Below are 27,698 nucleotides of genomic sequence, written 5' to 3' on the forward strand. Positions count from 1 at the left end.
CGCTTCTCTCCCTGGAAGAACGTTATTAATTGATTTGAAAAGGGACTTATTCTCCTTTAAAAACTTGTGCATTATTGCAGGAGATATTAACTCATCCTACAAATAAATAATAAATATTTGCTGCAAAAACATATGATAGAATTTGTTTAGGACGTAGACAAGGAGCTCAGTTTAGTTCATTATTCTGCCAAAGGAAAGCTAGAGGACCAGGAATTTAAGGCACTCCAAACTATTGCAATGTGTGTTATACTGGAGACACAGAAGACACCAGATATTTTTGTCATTTCGCTTGCCTTTGGGTAAGACTTCAGAAATACCCTAAAATCATGCAGAATACTTGTTCCCAGATGAAGAATACCTGAAAATCTGCCAAGGACATAAAAAAAAAAAAGTGTGAACTATTAATAATATTTTGGGAAGACATATGCTCAGTTTGATTCAGAAGATAAGGTGGAAAAAAAGTACTACAGGTAAATGTGAAAAGAACAATGTCTATCATTTGTTCCTCCTCTCCTCTCTCCATATTATCTCATTAAATTCAAAATAAGCATGCCTGGCCACAATGCAGACTGTATTTTAGCCTAAAGGTATAGAATGAAGTTTTCATATTAAGTATTAAATGACACGTCTTAAAATAGATTCTAAAATACCTGAAAGGCATCCTGATGTTCATTCTTTCTGCATATTTGCACAATGTCTCCCATGGACAGTGAATTTTAACAAACATGATATCACTGTTTGTAACAGCCGGCTGTAAAGAGCAGGAACAAATAAATACGTATGAATAATTCAAGCCTCTATGGCATTCACCTTTCTAAAAGCATTCTCCAGGGTCAAATTCTGTTTTTAGGTCTGAAGCGGCCATGCAAGTCTGAAAACACTAAGTGCTCTCAGCTAGACAAAGGAAAATTAATAACTGGGTTTTTTCCTCCCAAATCCTGTAACAGTCACAAGGAATCTGTAGGACAGATCTTCACTCATAAACACAGCAGAAGTAGAGACAGGCTTTATGTAGCATTTTTTGACATGGAATATATGAATTAATTTTAAACCCCCTCAAAATCATCCTAGATGAGCAGTGTGAAGACCATTCTGTGTGTTTCCCATTTAAGGAGACTAGTGCTCAGCTGCTAGAGACAGAAGAACAGCTGAGAGAAGGCTGCAGGTACCACTCTGCCAAACTCAGAACTCCTGGGAATGGTTAAGTAACTGCAATATCTGCTGTGAACTTATAATCTCTGTATGAATTGAGATTTTATTTTGTAAAATGACAAGGAATATTCTACACAAATGTTTTTCATTACTAATTTATTTGTACATAAAAAGGAGTTTCAACATCATAGGTTCCCATATTTATCTTTTCTAAAAAGCACTTCAGTTCCATACCCTTCTCACAGATGTATTTGCTTGACTGTTTATGAGTAAATACTTTGATAAGAGTTGAGTCCCAAAAACTCGAGTAATGCAATATTTGGTAAGTAGAAGTAAAATAAGATTTAGTTAAAGGGTTAATAAAATTTTATTTTCACAATTCTACTATCAGTTTCATTAAGTCATATCACAGTTCAATAATACTACTTTCACGATTTTCTTTTTCTCAAAATATGTGGAAAAAATACTACTCAAAGACAATTTAAACCACTTGGTATCTAGTATTATGACCTTACAAAAACATGGTTCTCCTGAAGTGTCAGTAATTCTGAATTAACTCCAGCTGAGCTGCCTCTATTTTCAATCAATATCCCAAAATCCAGTAATCTTTTCTACTAGCCACCCAACAATTTTTAAAAGGCTTAAAACAAATTTTAAACTACTGTCAGGTCTGTTATTTATGAATATTCAACATGCTCCATTGTCATCTAGAACTTGCAAGGACTTCAAAACAGTTAAAAGCTCACTATGTGTGTGTGTATATGTGTAAAAAAGCGCACCCCCAAAACAAGTTAAACACGATCTATTAAACAGTTGCTACGATTAATCTAATAGCATTAAACAAAGCCTAACTGGAAAGGCTTGTAAGATTGACAGGAATCATTTATAACTCCAATAAAGTATGACATTGTAAAGGTCTTTTTACATCACATAAGCTGTAAGACTCACCTCTCGTTCTAACATCAACCCTTCTGCTCTCAAATTCTTCTCAAATGTGCTTCTTTTTTCTACCTGTGGACTTGATTTTTTGTAGACCAAGATGTAATCAATGCGTTTTTTGCCATCTTTGAAGAAGAGGCCTGACGATGCCATGGCATCAGTCTGGAGAAGAAAAAATAAAAAGATGTTAAATGTGGCATTCATAAAGATGATGAGCCCCGTAATGAAGTCTGCATCTTCTAAAGCGCGGAAATGTCCATATATCCACAGGATGAGTATGTAAAGAACAAGTCACAAGAACACGCAGTTCATATGCATATTCACTCAGGATTTCCAAATTAGAACAAACCAAAACAAAATAGTTCTACAAACCCTGTATCCGAGCTGTTTCTTTCAGCTGTGGAAAACTTCAGAATTATTGTTCTGTATATACAGATAAAAACTTCTATAAATCCTTACTTTGCAGTAGAAATTTATAAAATATAAAGACAAGCAGATTAAACCAAGTTTCTCAGCTTTATGCTTGGGCAAATTTTATAGCACAAACACACTTATATTTTCTCCACGAGAAAACAGGTCTAAAAAATTTTTTTAAAAAGCACTATTGATTGGAATATTTTCCTGGATATTCCTGTTGAAGTGCTTCTTAATTTTTAGTCATGTTAACGCTTAAATCTTGCCTAGTTCCTTCCGACCACGCTTGCAAACACCAGGGATTCTCTGACCTTGATATGGAAAACCCTGCTTTACATGCCGCTGCCGAAAGCTATTTTTGCATTCAGTGTTTTGCATGATTCAGAACAGACAGTGACTGTATCAACTGGTGTCAGACTATGAAGACTTGGAAATCTGAAAAGGTAAACTGAGAAAGTGTCATCATCATCTGGAGAAGGCAGCACTCATTTTAACACAAACTATCCAGAACAAGTGTGTTAGTTTGAAGTAAGATTAGTCACACCCATAGACATGGGACCAGAAGTCTATACATACTACAGCTTTTAGCCAAGGGGATTCTAGTCTTAGAAATCCAACCTATTTGGATTGTTTTTATAATACTCTGTTAGATCCTGTACTTACACAGTCTACTGATAAACAGAGCCAGCAGTTAGTGCATGGTATCAGCAGTATAAATACTGGATACCAAAGGGGAGATCTGAAAATACTCTTATACAATTTTTGCTCATGCAATTTCTGTACAGACATTTTGCAAATTAAATCTATCTTTTTTTAATGTACTTCTATCTTTCTTTGGATTATTACTTCTAGCTGTTCTTTCCTCTTTTCAGAGACATCTGAATCTTTTCAGTCTTGGAAAAACATATTTTCTTTCTCAGATTGACAAGAGCATACAGATATGCCCTCAGATTCATCTGCACCAAATTCAGTTCTTTAGGGGCAATGTTCAATAAATAATGAGCTGCACGGACAGCAGAGAAATTTTCCTTCGTTTATCTCGGATGACTTGCAGAGAACTACCACCGGGGGTTGAGATGTTCAAGAGTGAAGTCACCACAGTTGTGCCGTGAGCCTGACCTACACTCTAGCATTTTAGGACTGATTCATTTTAATGCTACTGGCACCGTGGGTTTCACTTCAGCGCAAATCTCAGGCAGTACGGTCTGCCTATATTAGCAGGAATATCTGTGCCAGTAGAAGAATCTATCTGGCAATGTAGTTGATTTTTCAGTTGATCTGAAGGAGCTCCACAATGCTTATTGGAGAGCAGGGAGCAGTAATTTTAGCTAAAACTCTATTGGTATATATAAGGTATATTGGCCACTACCTACACCCAGCACCGTGAAATCGGTCTGGGAGTACAATGGGCATTCAGGCAAAGCACATTTATATTTATCTGCTGGTTTGGACCAATAAGTCTCTGATACATTCTTTCACCTTTTACTCGACACAATGGAGGGGAAAAGCATCAGAAATAGCACTTTGTGCAAAGTCCTTACTCTCCTCTATTCTTTGTAACATTCCCTGTTCCACCTGAAAAATGTGTTATGAAAAGGACTGAACAGTCTCTGTTTTTCTCTCTGGTCCTCTTTATCCTCTCTATATTTTTTTGGTTGATTCACAGCTTGTATTATAACAAATAAAACATTGCTTTGAAGTTTGAAACACTGCAAAATTCAAAATAATGACAGTATCATTCAACTGAAGCTTACAGTTTACACAAGACAAGTTGATCAATTCAACCTAGAAAAGGAAGCTTTTGGTCAAGCAAAATAAGGAAATAACAGCATAATGCAAATATTTAGCAAAGTTCTGAAATAAAAAGAGTACAAGAAGAATTTCCTTAAATTTAGCCAGTATGGAGGGGTTTTTCAAGAAACTATTTTTCAGATTCTAGTTAATAAGCAAAGCCCTCTTTACACAGTTGGAACAGCTGTTTTATGGGCTCTTTCTCTCCCCAAATAATTTAAATAGCACAATTCACAGAAATTATAGCTATTTCAACTCCACTGATTTCAGTTTACTGTTCTGCTCTGTAGATTAAATTTTAACATTTTTTCACCCCATACATAGAAACAAATATTACCAAAACAGTAAGTAAATCCTAGATTCATGCAAGAGTAAATGGCTTGTTATGCCCCATAGCATAATGCATCAGTATACTTTCTTTTATTTCCACCTTATACCAGTGAAAAGTTTGTTATTGAATAATATGCACTAGCTAGCTAAATTCAGATGTTAAAAGAACCAACATATCTATCACAACGACTCTTTCACCTTCGCTCAACCTTTGACAAGTCTCAACAAGTCTAACAAAACTGCAAGTGCTAGGAGGGTGGCAAAATCTCTACAGGTGTATGCATTTTTATATTTTTTAAATGATTATTTATTTCCTCGTGGATGTGTGATTTAAAGAGTACACTGCTCTCAGACACAGGCATGACCAGGAGGTATCTAAGGTGCAGAGCGAGTGCCTAGCAGCGCTGTGGATCCTCCCTTTCTTACAGTTCTTGGCCTTGAGGTTCACAAGGGGATAGTGCTGGAGCAGTGAAAGAGAGTGAGGAATCCTCCCCCCGAGAAGGAAGAAGCAGTGAAGACAATGTGTGATGAACTGACCTCCAACCCCATTCCCCATCCCCTGTGCTGCTCGAGGGTGGAGGTAGAGAAGAAAACAGGCATGAAATTGTGCCTGAGAAGAAGGCAGGGGTATGGAAAAGGTGTTTTTAAGAATTAGTTTTATTTTTCATTATCATACTCTGATTTGATTGATAATAAATTAAACTAATTTCCCCAAGTTGAGTCTGTATATAATTTCTGACTTCAAGGGGTGTTGTTTATTTAATTAAAAAATGTAAGGAAGTTTCACATTTATATGAACATGTAGAGAACATAAATTCTCAGCCATAATCAACAACAGGAGCATTCACTTACATAAGTGCTGACTGATACGGTACACAAAAATTAAGCGCCCACAGCATGATATGTTTAATTTGCCTCTACAGCAGACAGGATGAAGTTCAGCTTTCCTCTGTGTGGGTGGTGTAATTTGGATTTAGATTTGTAAAATTATGTAAAGGAAAGTAAATATACCAACAGACTAGTATTTGGGATCCAAAAGATAAGTGGATGTGCACAACCGGGCTTCAGGATTCTTCCATTTCGATTTGCACCCAAATTTGCTGAATTTCTCTCCCCAAAATCTTTTCATCTCATGGTAATAAGTTTAGAATGAAATTAATTTTCTTCCTAAGACAGTTTGTGAACTCTGACAGCTAAATGTGATAGAGAAAAATAATTTTTATAAACTCTTGTTAAAATGAAGCAATATACTGAGGAGAGACTTATTCAAATGTCTTCGAGTTTTTTGTTTGGTTGGTTGGTTTTTTGTTTTTTTCTCCCAGGGAGACCATAAGAAGAGGAAGGAAGAGAAGAATCCACTAGGAAAAAAAGAAGGAAGCTCTGAATCTCAGTATTGTCACTTTGTAAAACCAGAAAACATTGGAGGAAGAATGAAAGACGAGCAAATAGAATTTGAAAGGTATTTGCTTCCACATGGAAACAACAACACGTTCACTGACTACTGCTGACACATAAGACTTTTGTAAACATCACCATAAAGTTTATTGGCACAGAGCCTTACAGCCGAAATAGGATTGCATGGAACATCCTTTCCCTATAAAATCACTTTTTACACTTGCAAGGAGAATCAGCCTGGAACGGAGGAGTAAGAGGTGGGGAGTGAAGCCTGCAATGCCAAACGCACTGGGGCAGGGCAAAGCAGCCTTCTGTAGCTCCTCATGTTTTGGTTTTTAAGAGATGTTTTAGAGATAATAATGGATGAGTTCAGGGCTATTAAATCATGTGTAAGACAAGTAGTCATGGAAACAATCTGAGGAACCAGGGCAGGAATTCTGACAGAGGTAAAGTCTCATGTGTGAAATTCTTAGGCATGGTAACTACCTAAAACTGAAAAATCTGTACAAATAGCTTTCCTGTTCTGAGTAGAATGGTTACTTATCATTAAAAAAAAAGAGACAAAATATAACAAAACCAAAACCAAACAACAATAAAAAAAACACAAAATAAAAAAAAAACACACCACAAACCACCAAAACCTTTCTTCCAGCATAGTTTATTATTGTTCTTAGAGCTTCATAAGATCCTATTAAGTAGAGCAATTACTGGCTGATTCATTAAAACCACCTCACTTATTTTAGTTACTAATTCTCCCCAATACTGGTACCATGAACTTGTATTAACATCTTCAGTAATATTCACATTGAAAGATACCACCATTTCAGGGATTAGTGTCCACATTCAGAGCTTATGACTCACCTCTTGCCTCTAATTATTTTCTGGAAAGAAACACATTTCTGATGCTAACTGCAACGGGCTTGTTTCCATGAGCAAAAGTGAGATACCTAACTAAATCTTGCTTTATTTCAGGATGTTTAAAAATCAAACCTGGGACCCCAACAAGGTTACAGACTGCTTAATTTACACAGAATTAGCTGTGAAAATCTTGAAAAAATAAGATTTTAAAATACTACTAGACTATTTTTTTTCATTTAAAAAAATCATACTCTAATTAAGAGTAATTTAAGGTGTGCTTTATGAGAACTTTTCTAAGTATATGACTAAAGTTAGCAATCATCTTTTTGTGTTTGAAGGGTTTTAGAATGGATGTCAGAAATATATTTATTATATTCACCCTTAATTAAAAAAAAATTGATTGACTGATTTGAACTGTATATTGTTTTGTCAGTGGTTTGTGTTTTTTTTCTTCCTTTTGCAAATAATCATGAGCATACTAACCTCAGAAAGAAAACTGGGGACATATTTGCATATGCAAAGATATCCAGACTATCTTGGGCATCAAAGACAACACAGCCTGGTTAACGCGACAGGCTGCCGTAATTACCCATGCTGATGTATTTCTGGGAATACTACACTGTACTGCGCAGAACCGACATGTTTTCTGAACAGAGAGGAAGACTTCCAGAAGTATCTGACCTTCCTAATTAAACTGCAGTTTAACTTTTTAGGAGTAAACTAAAGACTTACTAATCATCTTAGCTTCTTCACAGAGGACTTTTTTCCCGTTTTTGTTCTATTCAGGCTTACAGAGGAAGCACGAAAAACACATTTGTATGGAATGTGAAAAACACTTTTTGTTTCAGGAAAGGCATAGGTCTACGTGATCTTATGCAAAATTCTGAGAGGAAGTTTGTTCAACGTTACTGTGTGAAGGAGCAGCAGTAGAGAATGTTTGGAGACAGGAGGAGGCTTCCCATTTTTAATACTTAACCACTCCTATTTGCTCTTTAAGCCTAACAGGGAGGCCTTCATAAGCAGCACACTGACATGATCAATGAAATTTTTTCTTTACATGTTTATTTTTTAAAGCTTTCATCTTCATGATAAAATTACTCACTGCCTTTCCTACATTTCCTGAAATATTTTCTCAGCTTTTTTCCCCTTTGTTTTTAAACAAAACCTCGCAGCAGATGAGAGTCATGCACCAGAAGCATAAACATGAAGTAAACTTCTGTTGCACTTCACCATGTCATTCTATTCTGGGATAATGATTTTATCTGTTAACATTCTTTTAAAACTTCCACTTTCATGGTATTAGACTACATTTATGGACTACTCCTTATCGATTAGACTCCCTTTGCCATTCTCCTTTCCAGTACACTTGTCAGCTGACATGTTCTTCTTATTTATACACTAAAACATTTTTCTTGCCAAGCCTTCCCTTCCAGCATGGATGCCTGACTTCCACTAAACACAGGAGCAGGATTATGGGAGAAATAATGTATGTGAGACTAGTGATAAATTGATAGGAGTAGAACCTACAAGCACAAACCTGTGCATCTCTGAAAGTCATGGGCTTAAATAGGAAAAAATTGAAAACAGAAAATAATTCCTGCAAATGTGCAGAACGCTTTTATTCTGCTTATTTTACATTTAATTTATTCCATTTTTTAAAACCACCTACACAAAATTCCCTAAGCAAAATATTTGTTTAGCAGGAGAGAAAGAAATAACTATGTTCAAAATCACAAGGAATCCAATAAAATGCCTATACAATGTATTTAAGGTTTTCACAGGTACATCCATCCTTTAATAATCACTGTACTGATCTACACCAAATGTATTGAGTTGTGCTCAACGTAGAATGAACTCTCAGCAGCATGTCCAGCTGATTAGGCACAGTTCTCCACATGTTTCAGCCAGTTGCTTATTTAAGATCTTATTTAAAACTTCTTAGTAGTTATGTCACATTTCCGGAGACTGAAAGAGAAATTGTTTTTGATCCTGTCCAACACAAAGCTAGTCTGGTCACATAGTATTAGAGTGAAGATCAAAGAATACCAGAAAAAAAGCAGTAAACTAGGCTACTGTATAGGCAGCATTTTGTTACAGTTACTGAAGCAATAGTGATAATATGTGAACTTTGTTCTTAAAATCCTTTCTTCACCTTGCCATATAGATAAAAAAATTCATCTGATTACTGTTACTCTTTTTGATCCAATGAATTTGTTATGTAGTAAATGAAAAGTAATGGAAGCATAATTTCTCAAATAAATATTCCTGTCTTGCCACTATACACACAGTAGTAATTGGTACTGACTTCCTTCACTTCTCTGGACAAATGTTACCTTCCATTCAAGTGATAAAGATTGTTTTGCCTGTTTTTCTTTTTTAGTGAAACTAGAATATTTCAAGTATCAACCTTCAAGTCAGGGATCTTCCCACTTCCTACCTTTCCCTTCCAATAGCAGATACTACTCATTCCATACTTTGCTCAGCAGCCACTCACTGGCATCACTCCTCGGCCTGAGATCCCTTGGCAGAATCACATACACAAAGTCATATTTTCTACACAATCTCAACAGCAGTTGGTGATGAAAAGACAGCAGAGATGGATAATGAAGACAGCTTTTTCGTGGGTCTGAAAGACTCATAATTTTTCAATATTAAATCTGTGGATTCTCAAATGATACCAACCTACACTAAAGCAGATTATGAGTTATAAATCATAATCAAGGAAATGAGAGAAGTAGATGACTATCAAGATGAATGTTGGCATCCAGATGCTCCAGCAAAGTTATCTGATTTTACTAAAGCTTTAAAACTGCAGCAATACAAGTCAGATTTATAGAAAGTGCCACACCATATATGTGATCTGAAACACTAAACAATTCCTGAAAAAAGTACGTGTATTGGCTTATTGTCAGCAAGACAAGTTCCTTATTGCTGAAGTATTCAAATAGCTCATCACCGAGACAGACAACAATGCCAGGCATTAACTGCAAATAACTATTAAAGCAGTTTTTCCCCGAGTCTCTCAGGTGTAAAACAACCCCTGCAAAACAAGCCCAAATTAGAATCCTGAACAAGCAGAGAATAAGAATAAGCTTTTACTCCCTTGTACAGTTTGCCAATGCAGTGTTTCTCATTTTCATTCTCTGGTCAGACTGAAGAGATTTTATCATGATAGCTAGGCTTCTTTTCCAAGTATATGAGAGTACTTACCAGCTGTAAAGCTGTACAGCAGTCTTCTGTGCTTTCAACAGTCTCAAAAAGAATTAGAAACCTCCTTTTCCTAGTATTATATACATTTTGGGAAGAAGTTTCCCTTAGACATCTTCCACTAATTGCCACAAAGACATGTACAATAATCCAAAGGCAGAATAGCAATCTTCTTTTCTAATATGAGACTGATCTAAATTCCCTCTGTCTCTTTCCTGTGGGGGCAGGCAAACAGTAAACAGGAGAAGAATCTTGCTTGGTTGCCTCATTTGCAAAAAGAGCATAAAAGCAGAAGGAAGTTTCCAAAGTAATTGCTGTAAGGAAAGGAGCTGTCAAGGCTAAAAGCCAGATGTGGCTTCAGAAGACTGTTTTTAGACTCTGAGGCACTTTGTTCAGTAGGTCAGGACATATGAAGATTGAGACATAAAAAGTGCATTTTTGTTTAAACTTCATATAAATACAGGGCTCCTCTTTAAACTTTGAAAGTTAGCTTACTTTTTATCAGTCCCTAATGCAGGGCTCGGAGAAAACACAGCTAGTCCTTTTCACACGAAAACACAAAATATAATTTGCTTTAGCACAATGAAATGCCTGGGGCTTTTTTGGTAGCAGTCTACCTGTTATTAGAGATCTTTAGTGCTTTATAAAATCTGAATTTTGCATATTCTGCATTCTTTTTCTGTCTTTTAGGGCACATTTAATAGAAAAAGCTTTGTCTACAAATCTGTGAACACAAGGTTCTCATTGCAAAATACAACCCTTCTCTGTCATTACCCGTTTCATTCTCATGTCCCAGATTTCCGATCTGTAAACACAATTACCTGTAAACCTATATAAAAGTTATCAGATAGCTATTGTTATCAAAGTTTTTTTCTAAGAGCACCTCATGAAACAAAGTCTCAGAGATCACATCACCCTGCTACCTGCATTTCACAATCCTGTAATTACGATGCTAAGTGTGACTGCGAGAACAAGCTTCGCAACAGTTACATGACTCTTGTGAAACACGAATTCAAAGCTAACATCACGAAGTGCCACAGGCACAATGGGTGACAGAAGCGCACAATGGCCTCCTGAAGAGTATCCTGTATGTAACGTACAGAACCTTACAGCAATTTAAGGGTCTCCAGGTCCACGGTGAAAACAAAATAAAAATAATGCATGTTTTGAATGGAAAATCCATCATAATTGTTTAGCATTATAAAGGATGAAAAGTCCTACAAAATGCGCTGTGATACTGTGATTAGGTAATTACTAAGCAAGATAACATGTCAGTTCTATCTGGTGAGTTGGCTTTCCCAGTGCTTCAGCTGAGATTTCTGAAAATACTGCTGCACACTCCTATACATAAGTGAATTATATTTTTCAATCAATGTGTCTAGCTATCATTTGGATTTTGCTCAGAAAGAGAATTTACACTTTAGATTACTCTTGGTTGATCACTTACTGCATGAACTTAGTTCTTCTGTACTCTCATAATTTCTTAAGGCATCTCAGCTGAAACTAATTTCACTCCATGCTGGGAATCCTATGTCCCAAATTCTTTGCAATCAATTTTTTTTGAAACAAGGCTGCTGCCTCTTAGACCAGTTGATACGAATCCTTGATTGTATCTAACTTTTGTGGCTTTTGGTGCAGAGAATTCCATTCACTGATTCTGTAGAGCAAACTACATGGGCACCACCTAAATTTCTTACCATGAGATGCTATTTATTTAAGATTCAACTTATTTAATCCCTCAAAAATTATATTTAAAAATATTTAAGCACATTTTAACAACTGATACAATTTAATAAAGTATTGTGTCTGTTACCTTTAAAGACGATTTAGTCCGAGGTTCTGTTTTCTGTCTGGTTAGCTTGTTTTGAATAAGCAATGACTGATCTGTACGAGCATCATAATTTCCATGTTCTGAATCATCTGTGTATGTGTCTTTGTCCTTTCCTACATCTGCAGAAAAAAACAAAAGAAAACAGTGGGCTCATTTTAGGTTATAGTGAAACTAACAGTATTGTTACAGCTAAGTTGAATACTCCTTTTAAGAATACACTTTTCAATAGCTTATATTCTATACTTTCCTGCAAAAAATTTTTACTTGAAACTTTATCATGTTGGGTCTAAGCTAGAAGTGACTTCTATTTTTAGTAAAAGGACTATTCAAATGATTCAAATAATTCAATTATGTACAGTAGTACATAAAAGGTCAAAAACCCACAAAGTGATATAAAGTAAATATTCAGATGCTCTTGAGCTTGGCTTACAATTGTCAAGACTCAAACAGGCAGGTGTCCTCTGCACACAAGCTGCTCATCATCAGATGCAGTATCTGAAAATTTGCATTTTAAGGTATTGCAGTGAGCACAGGTGTACCTGTTGGTGGTAGAAGATAGCTGACCAACTGTTTTTCTTTTCATTGGATTTGTTTTTAATTGCTCAATAAAGGTTTTTATAAAAAAATAGTATCCTAAGATAGCTGGAGGTGACTGAGGATGTTTCTCAAAGTTTATTAAGACCCATTCTCACAGGTCAAATTTCCTCCTGCAAGTTAGAAGGACTCAAGTTTCTGAGCCACTCTACATCCTCTATCAGAAGGAAGACTTTTTCCAGAGATTTAATTTCCTTGCACGTTCTCCATCAAAAAATCATTACAATACTTACCATAAAAATCCAGCGTGAGTAAAATGAGGGGTAATGTCTGCAGAACGTCAGAGTGTGTAAGTTTTAATGAATGTTGGAAAAATGGTTAGTCTTGAAAAAAGATTTTAAAGATTATGAAGATAGAATAATTATTCCCACACAATTATGTCTTGGGCAAATTGGAAATAGAAACATATTCAGACAGAAAAGTTACCCACAAACCCTGAGCCAAGTTCTCATCACAGCTTTCACATCAACATGGGAAAAGTCAGGGGGACTGGAAACAGCGTTTAGCCCAGTAATTCTAAACCCTAAATAGAAGCCAAGAAACAAATCATGGTTGCTGTGGAAACCACGATCTTGAGTTTCCTGAATTTTATATTCATAAAAGCTCATCTGCAACAACAAAGAATTCTTCATTACGTTGTGCAGTTAAATTCTCCACAGTAAGTACTACAGAAAAAAACCAAAACCACAATTATCTCATGCAGCCTAACCATTTCTGAGATGGAATAATAAACTGGAACATTTACCAAGGCCTGTTTTTTCTGCAGTTTAACTACTTACATAATGACTACATAAAATGGGCCGTCGGTAATTTCTGATATTGATATTAACCTCAGTAAATCTGTGAAGGGACTTCTTAACGTATGAAATAGCCCATTTCAATCGTTGGAGCACGAAACTAGGAGATTTTATTTATTTTAAACTATGTTTTAACCTAATACACAGGTTACTCTCCAGTCAAGAAAAAACGAATTTAGTAAGAAGACTGTGAAGAAGGTTTTTCCTGCATAAAGCAGGAAACAGGATACTTGAGCAACTTTGCAGATTTGACTCATGCCTAGATGTGATGACTGCTATCACCTCACACAAGCATCTCTCGTGTGTCTGCCATCAAAGATTAATATACCCTAGGCAGTAAATACTTCTCTTGCCTCTGTAAAAGTTACTCTGAAGTCTTCATGTTTCATACTAGAACAAAAATTTTAACCAGTGTTTAGGGAAAATTTAAAGTATTACCTCAAAACAGTCTGTAATTTAATGTTACAAAGTTGTTTTTTCCTGCACAATTCACTAACTGGAACCTTAGTTCTTCCACTTCCCTGACACACAGCTTCAGCAGCGGGGTAATGGTTAGTCTGCAGTGGCCTCCTCCGTGGCAAGAAATCCTACCCTCTCCTAACCTTGTATAAATATTTCTGAAGAAGTCTTGACAAATTGGAATGTTCTCATCAGAAAGCTTATTCAGAAAATTCCCCCGTGTCTGTGGTTACAGGCTTTGACTAGCTACTTGCAGATAAATGAGTTGACAAAAATGAATGTATCTTGTTGAGAAAAAATTTACTGTAATTAGTTTTTCACTAACTACATTACAGTGGTTAAGAGGCATATATGTCTCCTTGAAACATTCTTAGGTAAAAAGGCATTTTGTGAACAGATAAAAAGCAGGAAGCTTTCACTGATTTGATGAGTAAAAATCTTAGAAGCTGCAGTGGAGCTGGAGGGATTAATGCTCTTTGGTGAAGTGGGAACTCTGGATTAAATACCAAATCCTGCAACCACGTTTTGAGAAATGCAAGGTGTGACATTTTACTTGATGTCCAGATCCAAGCAGTTGGTGATTTCCACCTTGGTAAGATCCAAAAGCCCTGGTGAAAACTTTCCTTGAGTGGGAACTTCCATGAAGCTTTGGCCAAGCACTGAGCATTCCAGTGCATCTGAAACCCCATAGTTCACGTCATACGTTACAGAAGCCCAATGTCTATTACTTTGCTTCGATTTACTGATTCCTCAAACTAAAACCACTACTTGCCACGTAAAACTGACAGAGGAAAAACAACATAAAACTGTAATGTCTTTGATCCCATTTGTCTGTGTCAGCAGTTACAAAGGTGTAATACATTATCTTCTTACTTTATAAATCCACTGACATCACTAACTAAACAAGTTCAACACAAAAGAAAACCTTTTCTCCGAAGTCTTTCATCTGATGCCTGTTAATCCCTTTGTCACAAGATAGTTTGTCTGTGGACACAATTCTGGAAGACGAAAAAGCCATTTGGCCTATTTTATGTACAGTTCCATGATGCCGCTGAATTAAAAATTCACATTCACTTAATTCAGCATTCTTTCATATTCTCAGGAGAGTAGTTTGAAAAGGTTCACTATGAAGATGAGACCCATTAATCAGCCTATTTTACAAATTCCATTAAAAGTGCCAGAGTGCCGATTAAAGCATGCAGCGCTGCTGCACCGTTTTCACCCATCTGGTCATCGCACTTCTAGCAGCAATATTTCTTTCCCTGCCCCCCACCCAGATTCAGGATAAAATAAAAAATAAAATAAAAATTAAAAATAAAAATAAAATAAAAAATTTTAGTCTTGGAGACAATTTCTTAACCACATAAATACAATCCTCAAATTGTAATCTGAAGGCTTCCAGAAAGGCTATTTTTTTAAAATCCACCTTTAACTGTCACTAATCAGTCTTCATGAACTTAGATGACAATGCTTTTTTTTTATCTAAGGCAATTCTCACTACCGACTTCTGGGATCTATTTATAAATACTGTTTCCTTTCTTGCTTGTAGCTGACCATCCTACTCAATTACAGTTGTACAAATACAGAACTTCAGGGATTTCAGTGATCTTATTTGGGATTGACTCAACTAATGCAGGCAAATTAACCAAGTTAGCAGAGCGCTACTATTCAAAGAGCAGAGCTGTAGTCAGAAGAGGAGAAACATCCACATCAACGTTTAATACAATTTTGAGCTGATGAGACTCAATCTATCCTTTCCTCAATCACTCAGCCCTCCATGTTTCTTTTATTGTCAAAATTTGGTGATGTGAATGAAAAACAGTACATCACTTACTGTGAGAAAGAATTACAGCTGCCATTCATAAATGTGCAACGATACCAACACATATACATTTAAGCAATTAGTAAGAAAAAGAAAAGAGGTTAAAAAAAAAATTGTTACAGTGAAATCTTCTAGTGCCCACACCTGCCTACCCAATAAAACCAGCTACATTAAAAAAGTGCAGTCGCTTCAGCCTGAACCTTACTGACACACATGATTTTCTTATACAATATTTATACCACATATTTGGTCTTTGTCATGATTTTGGAACATTTTGATTTTGTATTGGAGGAATCAATTTCACTCAAATTTCCAGTAGCTGCCTCTTCAGGAGATCTTGAAGAGACTCTTATGTATCATATATTTTAGGCATCTGGAAAAATCAGTGCTAAACCACGTTGGGAGATGAGCAGAAATAGCTTTCTGAAAGCAGATCTCTCTGCTTCAGCATGCAGATACAACTTCCAGTCTGATGTTACAGTGATTGTGAACAAAAAGATCTTTCACAGTAGTTGTTCAAGGTGCGGCAATGTCTATGTGTACTTCGGATGGGTAACACATGGCTAGGGAATTTCAAAATTAATTAATTTTAGAATTCGCAAATTACTACTCTTGTGTATATACAGACTCATTTTGCAGTTTCAAGGATGGGATTATTCTAAGAATAAATCCTTTCCTACTTTCTTTGACTTAATTAAAACAGTACTAATACAGGTATAATTATAACTGTTTTTCTATACTACTCTTTTGGTTTGGTTTGGTTTTTGACAGATTGGAACACCTTTTGTACATGAATATCTAAACCAAATACACATGAATATCTAAAACAAAACCAACAACACAGTAACTGCTGGCATGGCAATACTGAATGACATGACTATGCAGGAATAATAATAACTATTCCAAAGCAATTTTGAATACGTGCTTCCAAGTGATTGTATTATAAAGGATTGTAATGGGAAAAAGTTACACTAAATGCAAAAAAAACCCAAAACCTCTGTCTTTAGTTCCTATTTACTGTTAGCCTAAAAGGTGATTAATCATCAGGGAATTTATGACGTATTTCTTTAGTCCCAATCTCCTCTAAAAAAACCTGGCAGTTCACGGTAAGTGTAGTCTTTCCACACTTAAATACTGTAAGTGTAATCAAAGAATCATTAATTTATTTTCATTTCCTTTCAGACACACACTTACCTAAAAACGGATCACTGTATTCTGTATTAGAGAGCTTAAGCAAGTTGTTTTCCAAAGTCTCCATCACTTTAGCTGGAATAAATGTAATACTTGGATCAGTGTTCACATATATTTTTAAGTGAAAGATACCAAAATACCTTTTTAAAGCGGTCAGTGACTCAAAAGTAAAACTTTAAGCTGAAATTTTGAAGAGCACTTTGCACTGGTAGAAAAAAGAACAAGATCATCTTAATGAAGACTTTCACTCTATTCCTCAGTGAAATAACCTACCACACTAATAATTGGTGCCTAACAACATTAAGGAAGGACTTAGCAAAATTTAGCAGCAGAAGTCAGATGAATTAATTTATTCTATAAATGTTCACACACCATTGGCTATAACTGGCAAAAAGTAATACACACTGTGACTGGGATCTCCAACTAGACTAGTCTCTCTGTTATGGCATGTTTATCTGTTAAAATAGAAATCTTAAAAACAAGTAAATGTTTATAGCACGTCAAGGGGGAGTGTCAGGAGGACGGAGCCAGGCTCTTTTCAGTGACGTCCAATGACAGGACAAGGGGCAATGGGTAAAACCTGGAACAGAGGAGGTTCCACAAAACTACTAGAAAAAACTTTTTCACTGTGAGGGTGCCAGAGCCCTGGCACAGGCTGCCCAGGGAGGTTGTGGCGTCTCCTTCCTTGGAGACGTTCAAAACCTGCCCGGACGTGTTCCCGTGCAATCTACTGTAGGTGATCCTGCTCTGGCAGGGGGGCTGGACTAGATGATCTTTTGGGGTCCCTTCCAACCCCTGACATTCTGTGATTCTGTGAAGTAGTTCATTCTCCACACATAAGCTAAAATTCATAGGAATTTTCTCCCTTTTCTCTCATTTTCTCCCTACCACTCTTCCCTGATTCTGCTACCCATGAATAAATGTATCTGCTCTTACCTGTTCATACTTAAAGACATTTCTTGCCAAAACCCTAATATTTATTTTCTCTTTCTCTCCTAGAACAGAGTACAGAACCATTCATGCTCTTCCCCAGCATAGAGGACCACTTTCTTCTCTTATTTTCAGTGAGAAGGAAATAAACTTGCAATTCAGAAAAATAAAACCTAGTTTAAAGCCTCACTTCAAAAACTATAGATTCACTCCAGAACTTTGCACCACTTTTGTGCAAAAACGTCTCTCCCACAAACTGTAGATATCTAAACAAATCAAAGCTTATCAGGTGCCCCTATAATTCAATGAAAGATGTTAAAAAATTACATCTAAGACACCACATGACTTAATACGATGTTCTCATGGCTCCTTTCCCAGTGTTGGAACAAGCTCCTGAAAGAGAAAAACCTCCTACCTCGTTCTGACACTACATCCACTGCAGCTGTAGATGTCCCCGCACTTAAAGGCTGAGGCCGGGGCTGTGGCTGCACCTGATTTGGCTGCAGAAAGGACGAATGCTTGCTCAGACTCTGAGGATGTGTTTGGCTCTGGGCTAGACATGGCATAGATCTTCTAGAGGGTTTTAATGGATGCTCTTTCACTGTCTCACTCTTGCTTGTATTCATACCTGAAAAAGCCAAAATAAAAAGAACATAAGCTCAACTGTATTAGGCAACAACAAAGAAAAACGGCTAATTAAGAAAGCTCAAGGCAATTCATCCACTTAACATGCAACTCTCCCACTAAGCACAAAACATTTAAAATATTTAAAGGAACAAGTAGCGGCAAAACTCCCCACATTTCAAAATCAGTTAGAACAAAACAGTTGGAATGATTGGAAATTATTTGGAAAAAGCTCAACTTTTTTCCTGAGATACAAGGAAATTAAGCAGCTTTTCTAAGATTACGTGGAAAGTAAACTCAGTATTATGCACCTTCTGACTCAATCTAGGGCCTTGATGCACACCATCCTTCTGAAAATTGAGTAATTCAACACTGAGCAAAATCTAAGTGCATTAAAGAGCTAATCTACTGCACGATGGGTTTGTTTCTCCTGATTTTGCTTACAGACACGCTGTACCTCAGGAACCAGCAGGTCAGGCAGAAAGAACATGCTGGAGCTCAGAGGCATCCCACAAGCTGGGGACTAATGGAGCGTGCCTGAAAGCCAGGGAGCAAGAGAGCCACATCGCATCAGGGACATGCTGCTTGTATGGACCAGGAACCAGGGTGTAAAGCAGGCAGCAAGCAGGCAGAGTGGAAGGAATACATGAAGAACAGTCATGCAAGTCAACTGCCACTGGGCAATTGCTTGCTGCAACTTAAAATTGTAAAAAAGCAAACAGATCTGTACATACTTGCCAAGGTCTCATAATGCCCTCACTAATTCAGCAGCTACTTGCATGATTCATAGCAATTCTTAATATTTCATGAAGCTTTAAACTGTTCACAAAATTAGAAACACGTTTTTGAAGACAAACGCATGATGCATTGGAGTGGGTTGACCCCGGCCAACGCAGCCGCTCGCTGACCCCACCACATCAGGATGGGGAGAGAGAAAGGGAAGAGCAAGAGGGAGTAAAACTCATTAGCTGAGGTAGAGAAAGTTTGATACATGAAGGAAAGAAGGAAAAAACAAACCAATGGTGCAGTGGCAGTCACTCGCTGCCTCCCGCAAGCAGACCGATATCCAGCCAGTCCCCCAGCAATGACCTCTCAGATCCTACTGCTGAGTGAGATGCTTTATGGTCTGGGATGGGATGTCCCCTCTGGTCACTTGGGGTCAGCTCTTTGGGCTGTGTCCCCTCCCAGTCTCTTGCCCCCTCTGAGTCTGCTCACTGCATGGCAGAGCAAGTTAGGAAAAAAAAAAAAAAGGCCACAAGGCTGCATGAGCACTGCTTGGCAATAACTAAAACACCAGGGTCTTATCAACACTTTTAGCCACAGATCCAAAACTCAGCACACCATACGGGCTGCTGTGAAGAACATGAACTCCATCCCAGTCAGACCTAGTAGACACATTCAGAAGTTAATGCCAAAAACTGTTGATGCTCTCCTGTTCAAATGCCTCAAGTTGTTCCACCAAGCACAGCACAACGTGACCTCTGAGAGACAACTGCCTTTCCTGCCAAAGCGAACTATCTGGAAACACCACAGAACAAAAACTAGAGCCCCTAAAATATCTGCAAAGTCTTTATGAACACAGATATTCATATAAATGAGGATTGCAAATATACATGATTATTCACCTCTACCAAATGTAAAAAGATAGAGGAAGAAAAATACAAAATGTCTACATCTTCAATGCCAAGGATGTACACAGGGTTTGCTATGAAGATTGCCAAAGCCTCCTGTGCATACAGGATCAGCAGATCTTTCGTGATTGCTGTACACAGTATCAAAGATTCTCAGAAGATTAGTGTAAAGAGTCTGTTTTACTACACTAGTTCTCTGCTTGACAGCACAATTTACTCCGCAGTATGTTCTTATAAATCTTAGCCTCTTAGTGACATATACTACCTCTCTCTGACTGTGCCAGAAAGACAAAAAGTAATCTAAACATTTCTGCTGCTCAAAGTGCCATGAACTTCCCAGCAACTTTCCCCGCCAAAATCTGTGGCTCTCCAAAAATGATGTTACACTCAGCAAGTCTCTCTCTTATCTAAATCTCAACATAAGAGTCCACGAAGAAGGTCTTTTTGATCAGCAAGATACTTCTCACATTTAACTAAGGTTTTAAAAAGACCTTTTGTTTAAAAACTTGCCCAAGCTCACAGAACATGCTTCTCTTCAATGTAAATGTTGCTCTATCAAGAAATGCAGAACTTCATTGGTCCACCAGGACAGTTCCTCCAGATCTGCAGCAGAGCGCAACTGTTCTTGGTCAGACAGATCAAGTATTAATTCAGTAGGACAGTAAGGTAGATAGAGCTAAGCTTCTGCTGCCTCAGAAGGTGCCACAGGTCTTTAAATAGGTATGAGCAAAAAGACTTTGCTTCTCAATGATTCTGAAAGGGACGTTGTGTGTCAGCGGCGCATGCAGTGGCACTGGGAGATGGCAGTGATGACGCTCTGGTCAGAGCAGAGCAGCGCTACCTAACACCCCTGCCGGGTACTTCTGCAAGGTGTCCACAAAGCATTCCCGGCAGCTCTTCCTGAATGGACATGTTTACTGCACCAAAGCCTATAGTCTAGTTAGGCATAGCCATGAGTAATATACAATAACATATGAACAGATACATTTCATAATTGTTCCAGATGGCTTTACTGACCAATTTGGAGGCAGTGATATGCTGTCAGTAATTATGGACCCTACCGCATAATTACTGCTGTTGCCAAAAAAGAACATTTCTTCTACCTGTACTGGAGTCACTGTGTGTAGCAAGATGAATCACTTTATTTCCAAATAAATTTACAGAAATGCAAATAACACACACAGTCATTCAATTTTAACAACAATTCAAATGATACATATAAAAAAGAGTATCACTCTTTTATGAGGCACTGTCTCAATTTAAAAGAAAATTACTCCCTTTTGCTCTCTCTCACCGTAAATTCCTCTGTGTCATTTCAAACAGATTCCTTAATACCATGCTGCTTCTGCCTGGAGAGAGTGAGTCACAGCAAAGTAACCTCAGAGCACATTTGCTGTTACGCTAATAGTATGATCTACCTTCATGATTCAAATTTCACAAATTAATTCATTCTCTGCTAGCATGTCAGAGCCCAGTTCTGCGATATGCTAGTTCTGGTGGCATTTGCTGTTGCATGCCAATGCTTACCATGCTCCGACACACAAACAGCTTGTGGTTGACATCATCAACTGGGTCACTAAATTGATTTAATGAAATTATTTTTATTCCTTCCTCTCTTCTCTGTAGGGGTGTTTTCTAGAATCTGTACCTTTCCAACTAGAACTCTGCCATACAGACCTCACCTGTTCAGGGATATTAGGATCTGCAATAAAAGACACATAGGCATTTGTTTTTCTATTCCAACTGCATTTATTTGTTCTTTTCCAAGAAAAATATTCCTCTGGAACTTGGCATAAGTATGGAAATGAGCATAGCATAACCATAGAAATCTCTCATGTTGGAGAAAAAGGTGGTTAAAGTTTATGGCTTAGTCAGATCCTGCCTTTTATTTTGGCACTTCTGCCTTGGAAAGTGTTCTCTCCGAGGGGAAGCTGGGGATTCCTGCTTTGCAGGCAAATCCCCACATGGCTCAAAGCCAGAATAGCCAGCTGCACTAGATCTTCTCATAGCCTCCTGGCAGAGCAGGCAGGAAAAGTGGAGCTAGAGTATGATGAGCTTTTCTGATTGTTAAATCAGTGCGCACATCTCAATGCATGTTACTGCGATCTGGAAAGACTCTAAATAAAAGTGAGCTCTCAGGTATCTTCAGGTTTTGGCCATTAGAAACACAAAAGAAATAAACTCTTCTGTCTCATTCTGTGAGATACAAATACATATTTTCTTTAATATTATGAGAAGGGGAAAGAAAGAAAGAAAAAAAAGGCATTTCATTTGCTCTTAATTTTACATGAAGAAAGTTTGTTAACTAATCCACATATATCGCTAACCCAGTTCTGGAAGCACTCTTAAGAAGGCTGGATCAGTGCTAATTTCAAAAAGAAGAGCTCAGTAACTAGTGCCCATATAACCCAGCATAAAACAGGAGTAGCTACTATGTAAGTTGAATCGATGGCATCAGCTTCAGATATATGCTGTATAATCAATGTCTACAGTCAATATCAACATGATGATGGTCTTACCAACTACTCACATCATCACAAGTTAGCTTGAGAAAAACACCTTTTTAATTGCTAGGTCATTGTAGTGGCATTTTTCAATTTCATCCTACTACACAAGTAACATTGATTTATGAAGGTGTTTAAGAAATAATATGAGGTTTAATGATATCATCAATCACATCTTTGAAGACTGTTTCCATTAAATACCATATTTTACTTCAACCTTTTGCAGCTGTAAATATTGTGAAAAGAGGAACGTAAACAATTAAGTAAATTCTAAATAACCTATACTCGTACTAGCTCTTTTCCTCTCAAGTTAGCCATGTGAGAAATAACCTTCAATCCAGAAGCATAGCTAATGAAAATAAATGGCTGAGTTGTCTGAAAGTTCTCCAAGAAAACACAGATAAGAGGACTTAAAAAAATCTATGGCTCGTTCAGTTAGTGAATCCCGGTATAACCATTTTCAGAGAATTTTTCCCCATAGATCTTATACACAGTATCAAGATTTTGTGCAAGCTCCTCTTTTTAAGTTTTTACAGTACTTTATCCATTAGATTAAGAAATAGAAAGCTACTACTTATTTAGATAGCCATAGATTTTTGTACCAGATCACCCTTCTCTTTTAAAAAAATAATTATTTTTCTGATGAGTTATTTAAGCACAGTGTTGTAAGGAAGGCTTAATAGAACTGGGAAGGTTTAATAGAACCCTGTCAATATTTCAGGTTTTGGTTTTTTGACTTGACAATAGAGAAGCACTCAACTTTCCTATAGCACTGTTACAACAGCTAACACAAAGGCTTAAAAGTCACACTAGTCCTTTAGGCTTTCCATGGACAATAGTTTTCTTTTATGAATAACTGTTCCTTACAGAAATAATAATCCCTTTCTGAAACACTGTTTCCCATGAAAAGTCTCCAACTTCTGTACTGAAATGCTTATTGTTGGCCTGCACTCAACTGAGTAAGAGATTCAGTCCTCATGACCCTTGCATGCTAGTGCAGTGATGATTTTACATATACTTCCAGGTCACTACTAAAAATACCAGCTAGGGTTAAAACTGATCCCTAGAGGACTCCACTGGAAAACTCTTGAATAACTGTTTTGCTATTTTAAAGTTTTATAGTTGTGTTTGGGTTGGCATGTGCTATGTGCATTTCTATGGAACTCTCTTTACTCCCCAGCAGCATCTTCTTCATCTTGGCATTCTCCCTTCGTCGCAGGGGAAGCAAACCAACAGTGCAAAGAAATCAAAGGATTTACAGAAGACATCGAAGACATTCCTCCCACTTAAGGTATGTTTGCAAACATGATTCTCTGTTTCTGCAACTTGGATGGCTAACACTTTTCAAACAGTCCTGGCCTTATTTTTCTTATAACTACACCAAATGAAGAGTAAACAACAGAAAACAGACACCAAAAAACCCCCACCCCAAGCACAGACCTACTACGGCACTTTCACAGAGGATGAAAAATTATGTTTCTTCTATTATATACCTCTTGCACTCAGGCCACTGAAGCAAAGACTTATTTCCTTGTGGAAGCAGCATGAAATTCAGTGCCAGAATTAAAGAACTGTTTGCAACCTCTCTTCCTTGCCTTGCTCTCACATGGTATCTATCAGGATAATCCCTGTAATGATCAGCTGTAAAATTAAAATGAGGTCTACTGCTTCAAATGGCTTTACCTTGATAAAAATTACATCATAAAGCCACAGGATAGAGAAATAAAATTTAAAAAAGGGAAACAGAAACATATTTTCATTTGTACTTTGAAAGTATATATTCTACAAAATGCAGAAAAGTTGTCGCAAATTGCAAGATTTACAGAAGAAGCCAATAAGATGCCAATACTTAAATGTCACTGTATTGAAACATGATTAGGATTCTATTTTGTGGGTTTGGGGGAAATAAAGACATTTACTTCATGAAATCTCTAAGCAGTCCTGTTACACTTTATGCTCACAGAATTATGAAAAAATGGAAGTGTCTATTACAGACAGCTGTATGTTGGCCCCAACAGCTCTTACTTAAAATCTTTCGAGCCTCTGTATAGACTGGATTGCCAGGCATACACATATGGTATTCTGACTTAAGTATAACCACATTATCTACTTCAGAATCAATATGACCCAGCTAACCTTTGAAAATAGCAGTTTATTCACATCCTCAACTTTTACTACTTCATCCTATTTTCTTGATCATCTAAGGCCCTAAATCTGTTCTTTCTTTAGATCCGATTCAGAACTTCTGTAAGACTTCATTTTCTCATCTTCTCCACACAGACGTTACTTTTAATGAAACAGATTTTAGTTTACACAGTTAACAGCTTCAAATAGTGATTTCATTCTGAAGTTTTACACAATAGCTTCTATAAAGGTAATCTCCATGAATACTTGGTCTTACATAATTAAAACTTCAACAGAATGAAACTGGTTCCTGACTAATCAATAATACTTGCATGCAAACAAAGCAAAATACTTTTGTGCTTAATTGAACATGGGAATTAAAAGGCTTCATAAGTCTGCTTACTAATCTGGAAGATCTCCAAAGTTGTTATAAACATACCTGCCAGAAATCCAACAAAATATTACATTTTCTCCCCTAAACCCAATAACAAGGTAAATCTCTGGAAGGCTGTATGTCCTTATCAAAGTAGCCTATTCCCGGGCCTTATTCTTGGAGTTCTTCAGAAAAATGTTTTCTCATAGCAGCCTCAGGAGAAAGCACTGGTATAATTGTGTTGATTTAGCAACAATATAATGAGGTTATGGAAAAAGAACAAAGTGCATTATTGCTTTTTAATAGAGCAAGCTAGGGCTTAAATGCAGCAAGCATAAAATAAATAGCTATCAAGGGATTTCAGCCAGGTTATAATATTTACTTGCTAGTCAAACAAAAGAGCACATCACTATCAGTCTTAAATATTTTGAAATTGTAGGAACTAAACAGGGACACACTCTTTGCTGTTCAACCACACATGTAGTTATGGTGCAAGTGCTTTTCTTAGTCAAGACTTTAGGGTCAGAACTTGGTTACATAAATCGAAAGATGCTCCTCAACATCAGCAGCAAGGCAGCAAAACACGACAAGGTTTTATATGCATTACTCACATACTGAAAAGAAGATTGATACTCTTTGCTAAGTAGGACCTTACAGGTCCCTCCAAGACACTGAAGCTCTACCGCAACAGCAAATTGAACTCGAAATGTTTCCTGAGGCGGTGGCTAGATCATCCCACACCACTGCCCTGTCCTGCAGAAAGCAGTGACAACTCTGGGTGAGAGCTGTGCTGCTGAATACCGCAGAATAATAAACACCCTCTCCTCTTCCTTGCATTGTTATGTAGTTGCTCCTCTCATAGCTTGCAGTCAACAGCAGTAACGGTATGTATATTTTTCCAAAATATTCTAACACCAGAGATAAATTACAAAATGCACCAATACAAAAATCAATCAATGCCTAAAACCTCCTATATTTTAACAGCCAAGAATTTCCATTTCTAAGTTTCAGAATTTTGACTAACTCCATCCATTTTGTGCCCCAGGCTTTTTTTAAACTTTTGCTAGTTTCGATTAAAAAAAAAAATAAAAATCAGTGCTTTAGCTGTTTCAAAGTCATTGGGAAAAAAAAAAAGTATTTGCTAATGCTAAAAAGAATTCTGACATTTTCACTGAATAGCTATCTTGCCCACATGTTTTAGAATGGGATATATGAATTTGCAAAAAGCCTTGCTTTTTAAATGTGCAGAAAAATACACCCACATTTGGTCAAAGTATAAACTCTAAGAAATCTCTAGGATATGTTAGATAATTTGTTCTAAAGCCATGTGCTTCATCCACTTCAACCTCCACATTTTTAAACTCGCACCCTGCTAATTCAGGCACGCTGCAGCCCTTTTGTCCAGCTTTATGGATACACGTGCTGGAGATCTCTTGTGATAAGAAGCTGAAACCACCGTGCTGGCACCCAGGAAGAATGCAGGGGGCAAAAGGCATACGATCACAGTCATATGCAACTGCCTGAAAAGGAATCCTGATTAAAATATCCTGGAAATATCACTGAAGTCATGGACATAAATACTGCTCGCAAAGACTATAATTTGCTGAGAGAAAGCTTGCTTACACTAGTTTTTTTTCCATAACCTCTTCAGAGGGCAGGGATCTATAGGTGGCCAGTTGTGTAAAGAACACAGAAAGACAAACAGACATCAGTACAGACTCTCCACAGGCAAATCTGATTATGCTACTCCTGTATCTTTCTGAAATAGAATAACAGGCCTCATGGATGCATAGAAGCTATTGCATATCCTCTGCCTTGTATGAGAAAATCTTTTGATTGTATTTCATATGGAATTTTGATTTCAGAGACTATGCAAAACTGTAACAGCATGGATTCAAAAGCAGGTGGCCTCTACTGTGAACAGTAGTTAAAAAAGTAGCCTGTTTTCTCAAAAAAAGTATGACACGATAAAGATATCTAAATATTTAGCATCTCATTTTAGAAAGGAAAAACGGATCATCTAGTCTTCAAGGAAGCATAAGGGATGAAATCAGAGCCAGAACATATGTCCGATTAAGAGACATTGAGCAAACTGGGATTGGTTAGTCAAGAGAAGAATGAAGAAAGACATGGTAATTGTCTTCCCATACATAAGGAGCTATGTATCTGAGAGTGAATCCAACTGTTGGCCCTGTCCACAGCAGTCAGGGAAAAGAGTAATGAGCTCAGGTCACAAGACAACCAAGTTAAACACTAAGAAAAACTTCTTAACAGGTAAGGCTACTTATCCCTAAAATAGAATGCATAATTTATTTTTTTAATAAAATTCTTGTTTTCTTGTTTAAAAACAAATCTGCTAGAAACATTACAGCAACCCCAGTTTGCAGATGAGGAATGGCTTAGTAATCTCCAGAGGACCCTTTCAGCCCTGTGCTATGATGAGCATCTCCTGACGCTGCAGTTCTGTTAAGAGGCTTGAGGCTTATCGGCTTCGTTGAGCATCCTTCAGCAGCACTTGCACCACCATCCTCTGAGTTTGCAGGTTCTTGTGCAGCCAGCCACAAGAGAGTTGATTAAATGCAACAGGATGTGCTATACGATATCTGCAATCAAGGCTGCAGAAGCCATCTATGTTCGGGCATTTCTGAAGTAAGTAGCACTCTACAGTATATAAAAAAAAAAATAGTAATGATATATGAGAAGAATTCCAGTAATAATTGAACAAATAAGAC

General features: G+C 37.1%; 1 protein-coding gene across 1 annotated transcript in view; it reads right to left on the minus strand.

Annotated features, from left to right (window-relative positions):
* LOC104279295 (anoctamin-3-like) overlaps window positions 1-20,877 on the minus strand; it is a gene marked incomplete at its 3' end in the record, with an annotated part of 33,139 nt that extends 12,262 nt beyond the window's left edge. Inside the window, exons 1-8 of the mRNA XM_009876518.1 lie at window positions 20,807-20,877; window positions 19,646-19,719; window positions 18,126-18,338; window positions 16,784-16,855; window positions 11,900-12,036; window positions 6,212-6,214; window positions 2,101-2,253; window positions 651-751 (exon numbers count right to left, since the gene is read on the minus strand). Of these exons, the coding sequence (XP_009874820.1) occupies window positions 651-751; window positions 2,101-2,253; window positions 6,212-6,214; window positions 11,900-12,036; window positions 16,784-16,855; window positions 18,126-18,338; window positions 19,646-19,719; window positions 20,807-20,877 (824 nt within the window). The remainder of the gene's footprint in view (window positions 1-650; window positions 752-2,100; window positions 2,254-6,211; window positions 6,215-11,899; window positions 12,037-16,783; window positions 16,856-18,125; window positions 18,339-19,645; window positions 19,720-20,806) is intronic.
* Window positions 20,878-27,698: the final 6,821 nt, after the last annotated feature.

This window comes from Apaloderma vittatum, unplaced genomic scaffold (genome assembly GCF_000703405.1).
Source record: "Apaloderma vittatum isolate BGI_N311 unplaced genomic scaffold, ASM70340v1 scaffold33379, whole genome shotgun sequence".
NCBI classification, from domain to species: domain Eukaryota; kingdom Metazoa; phylum Chordata; class Aves; order Trogoniformes; family Trogonidae; genus Apaloderma; species Apaloderma vittatum.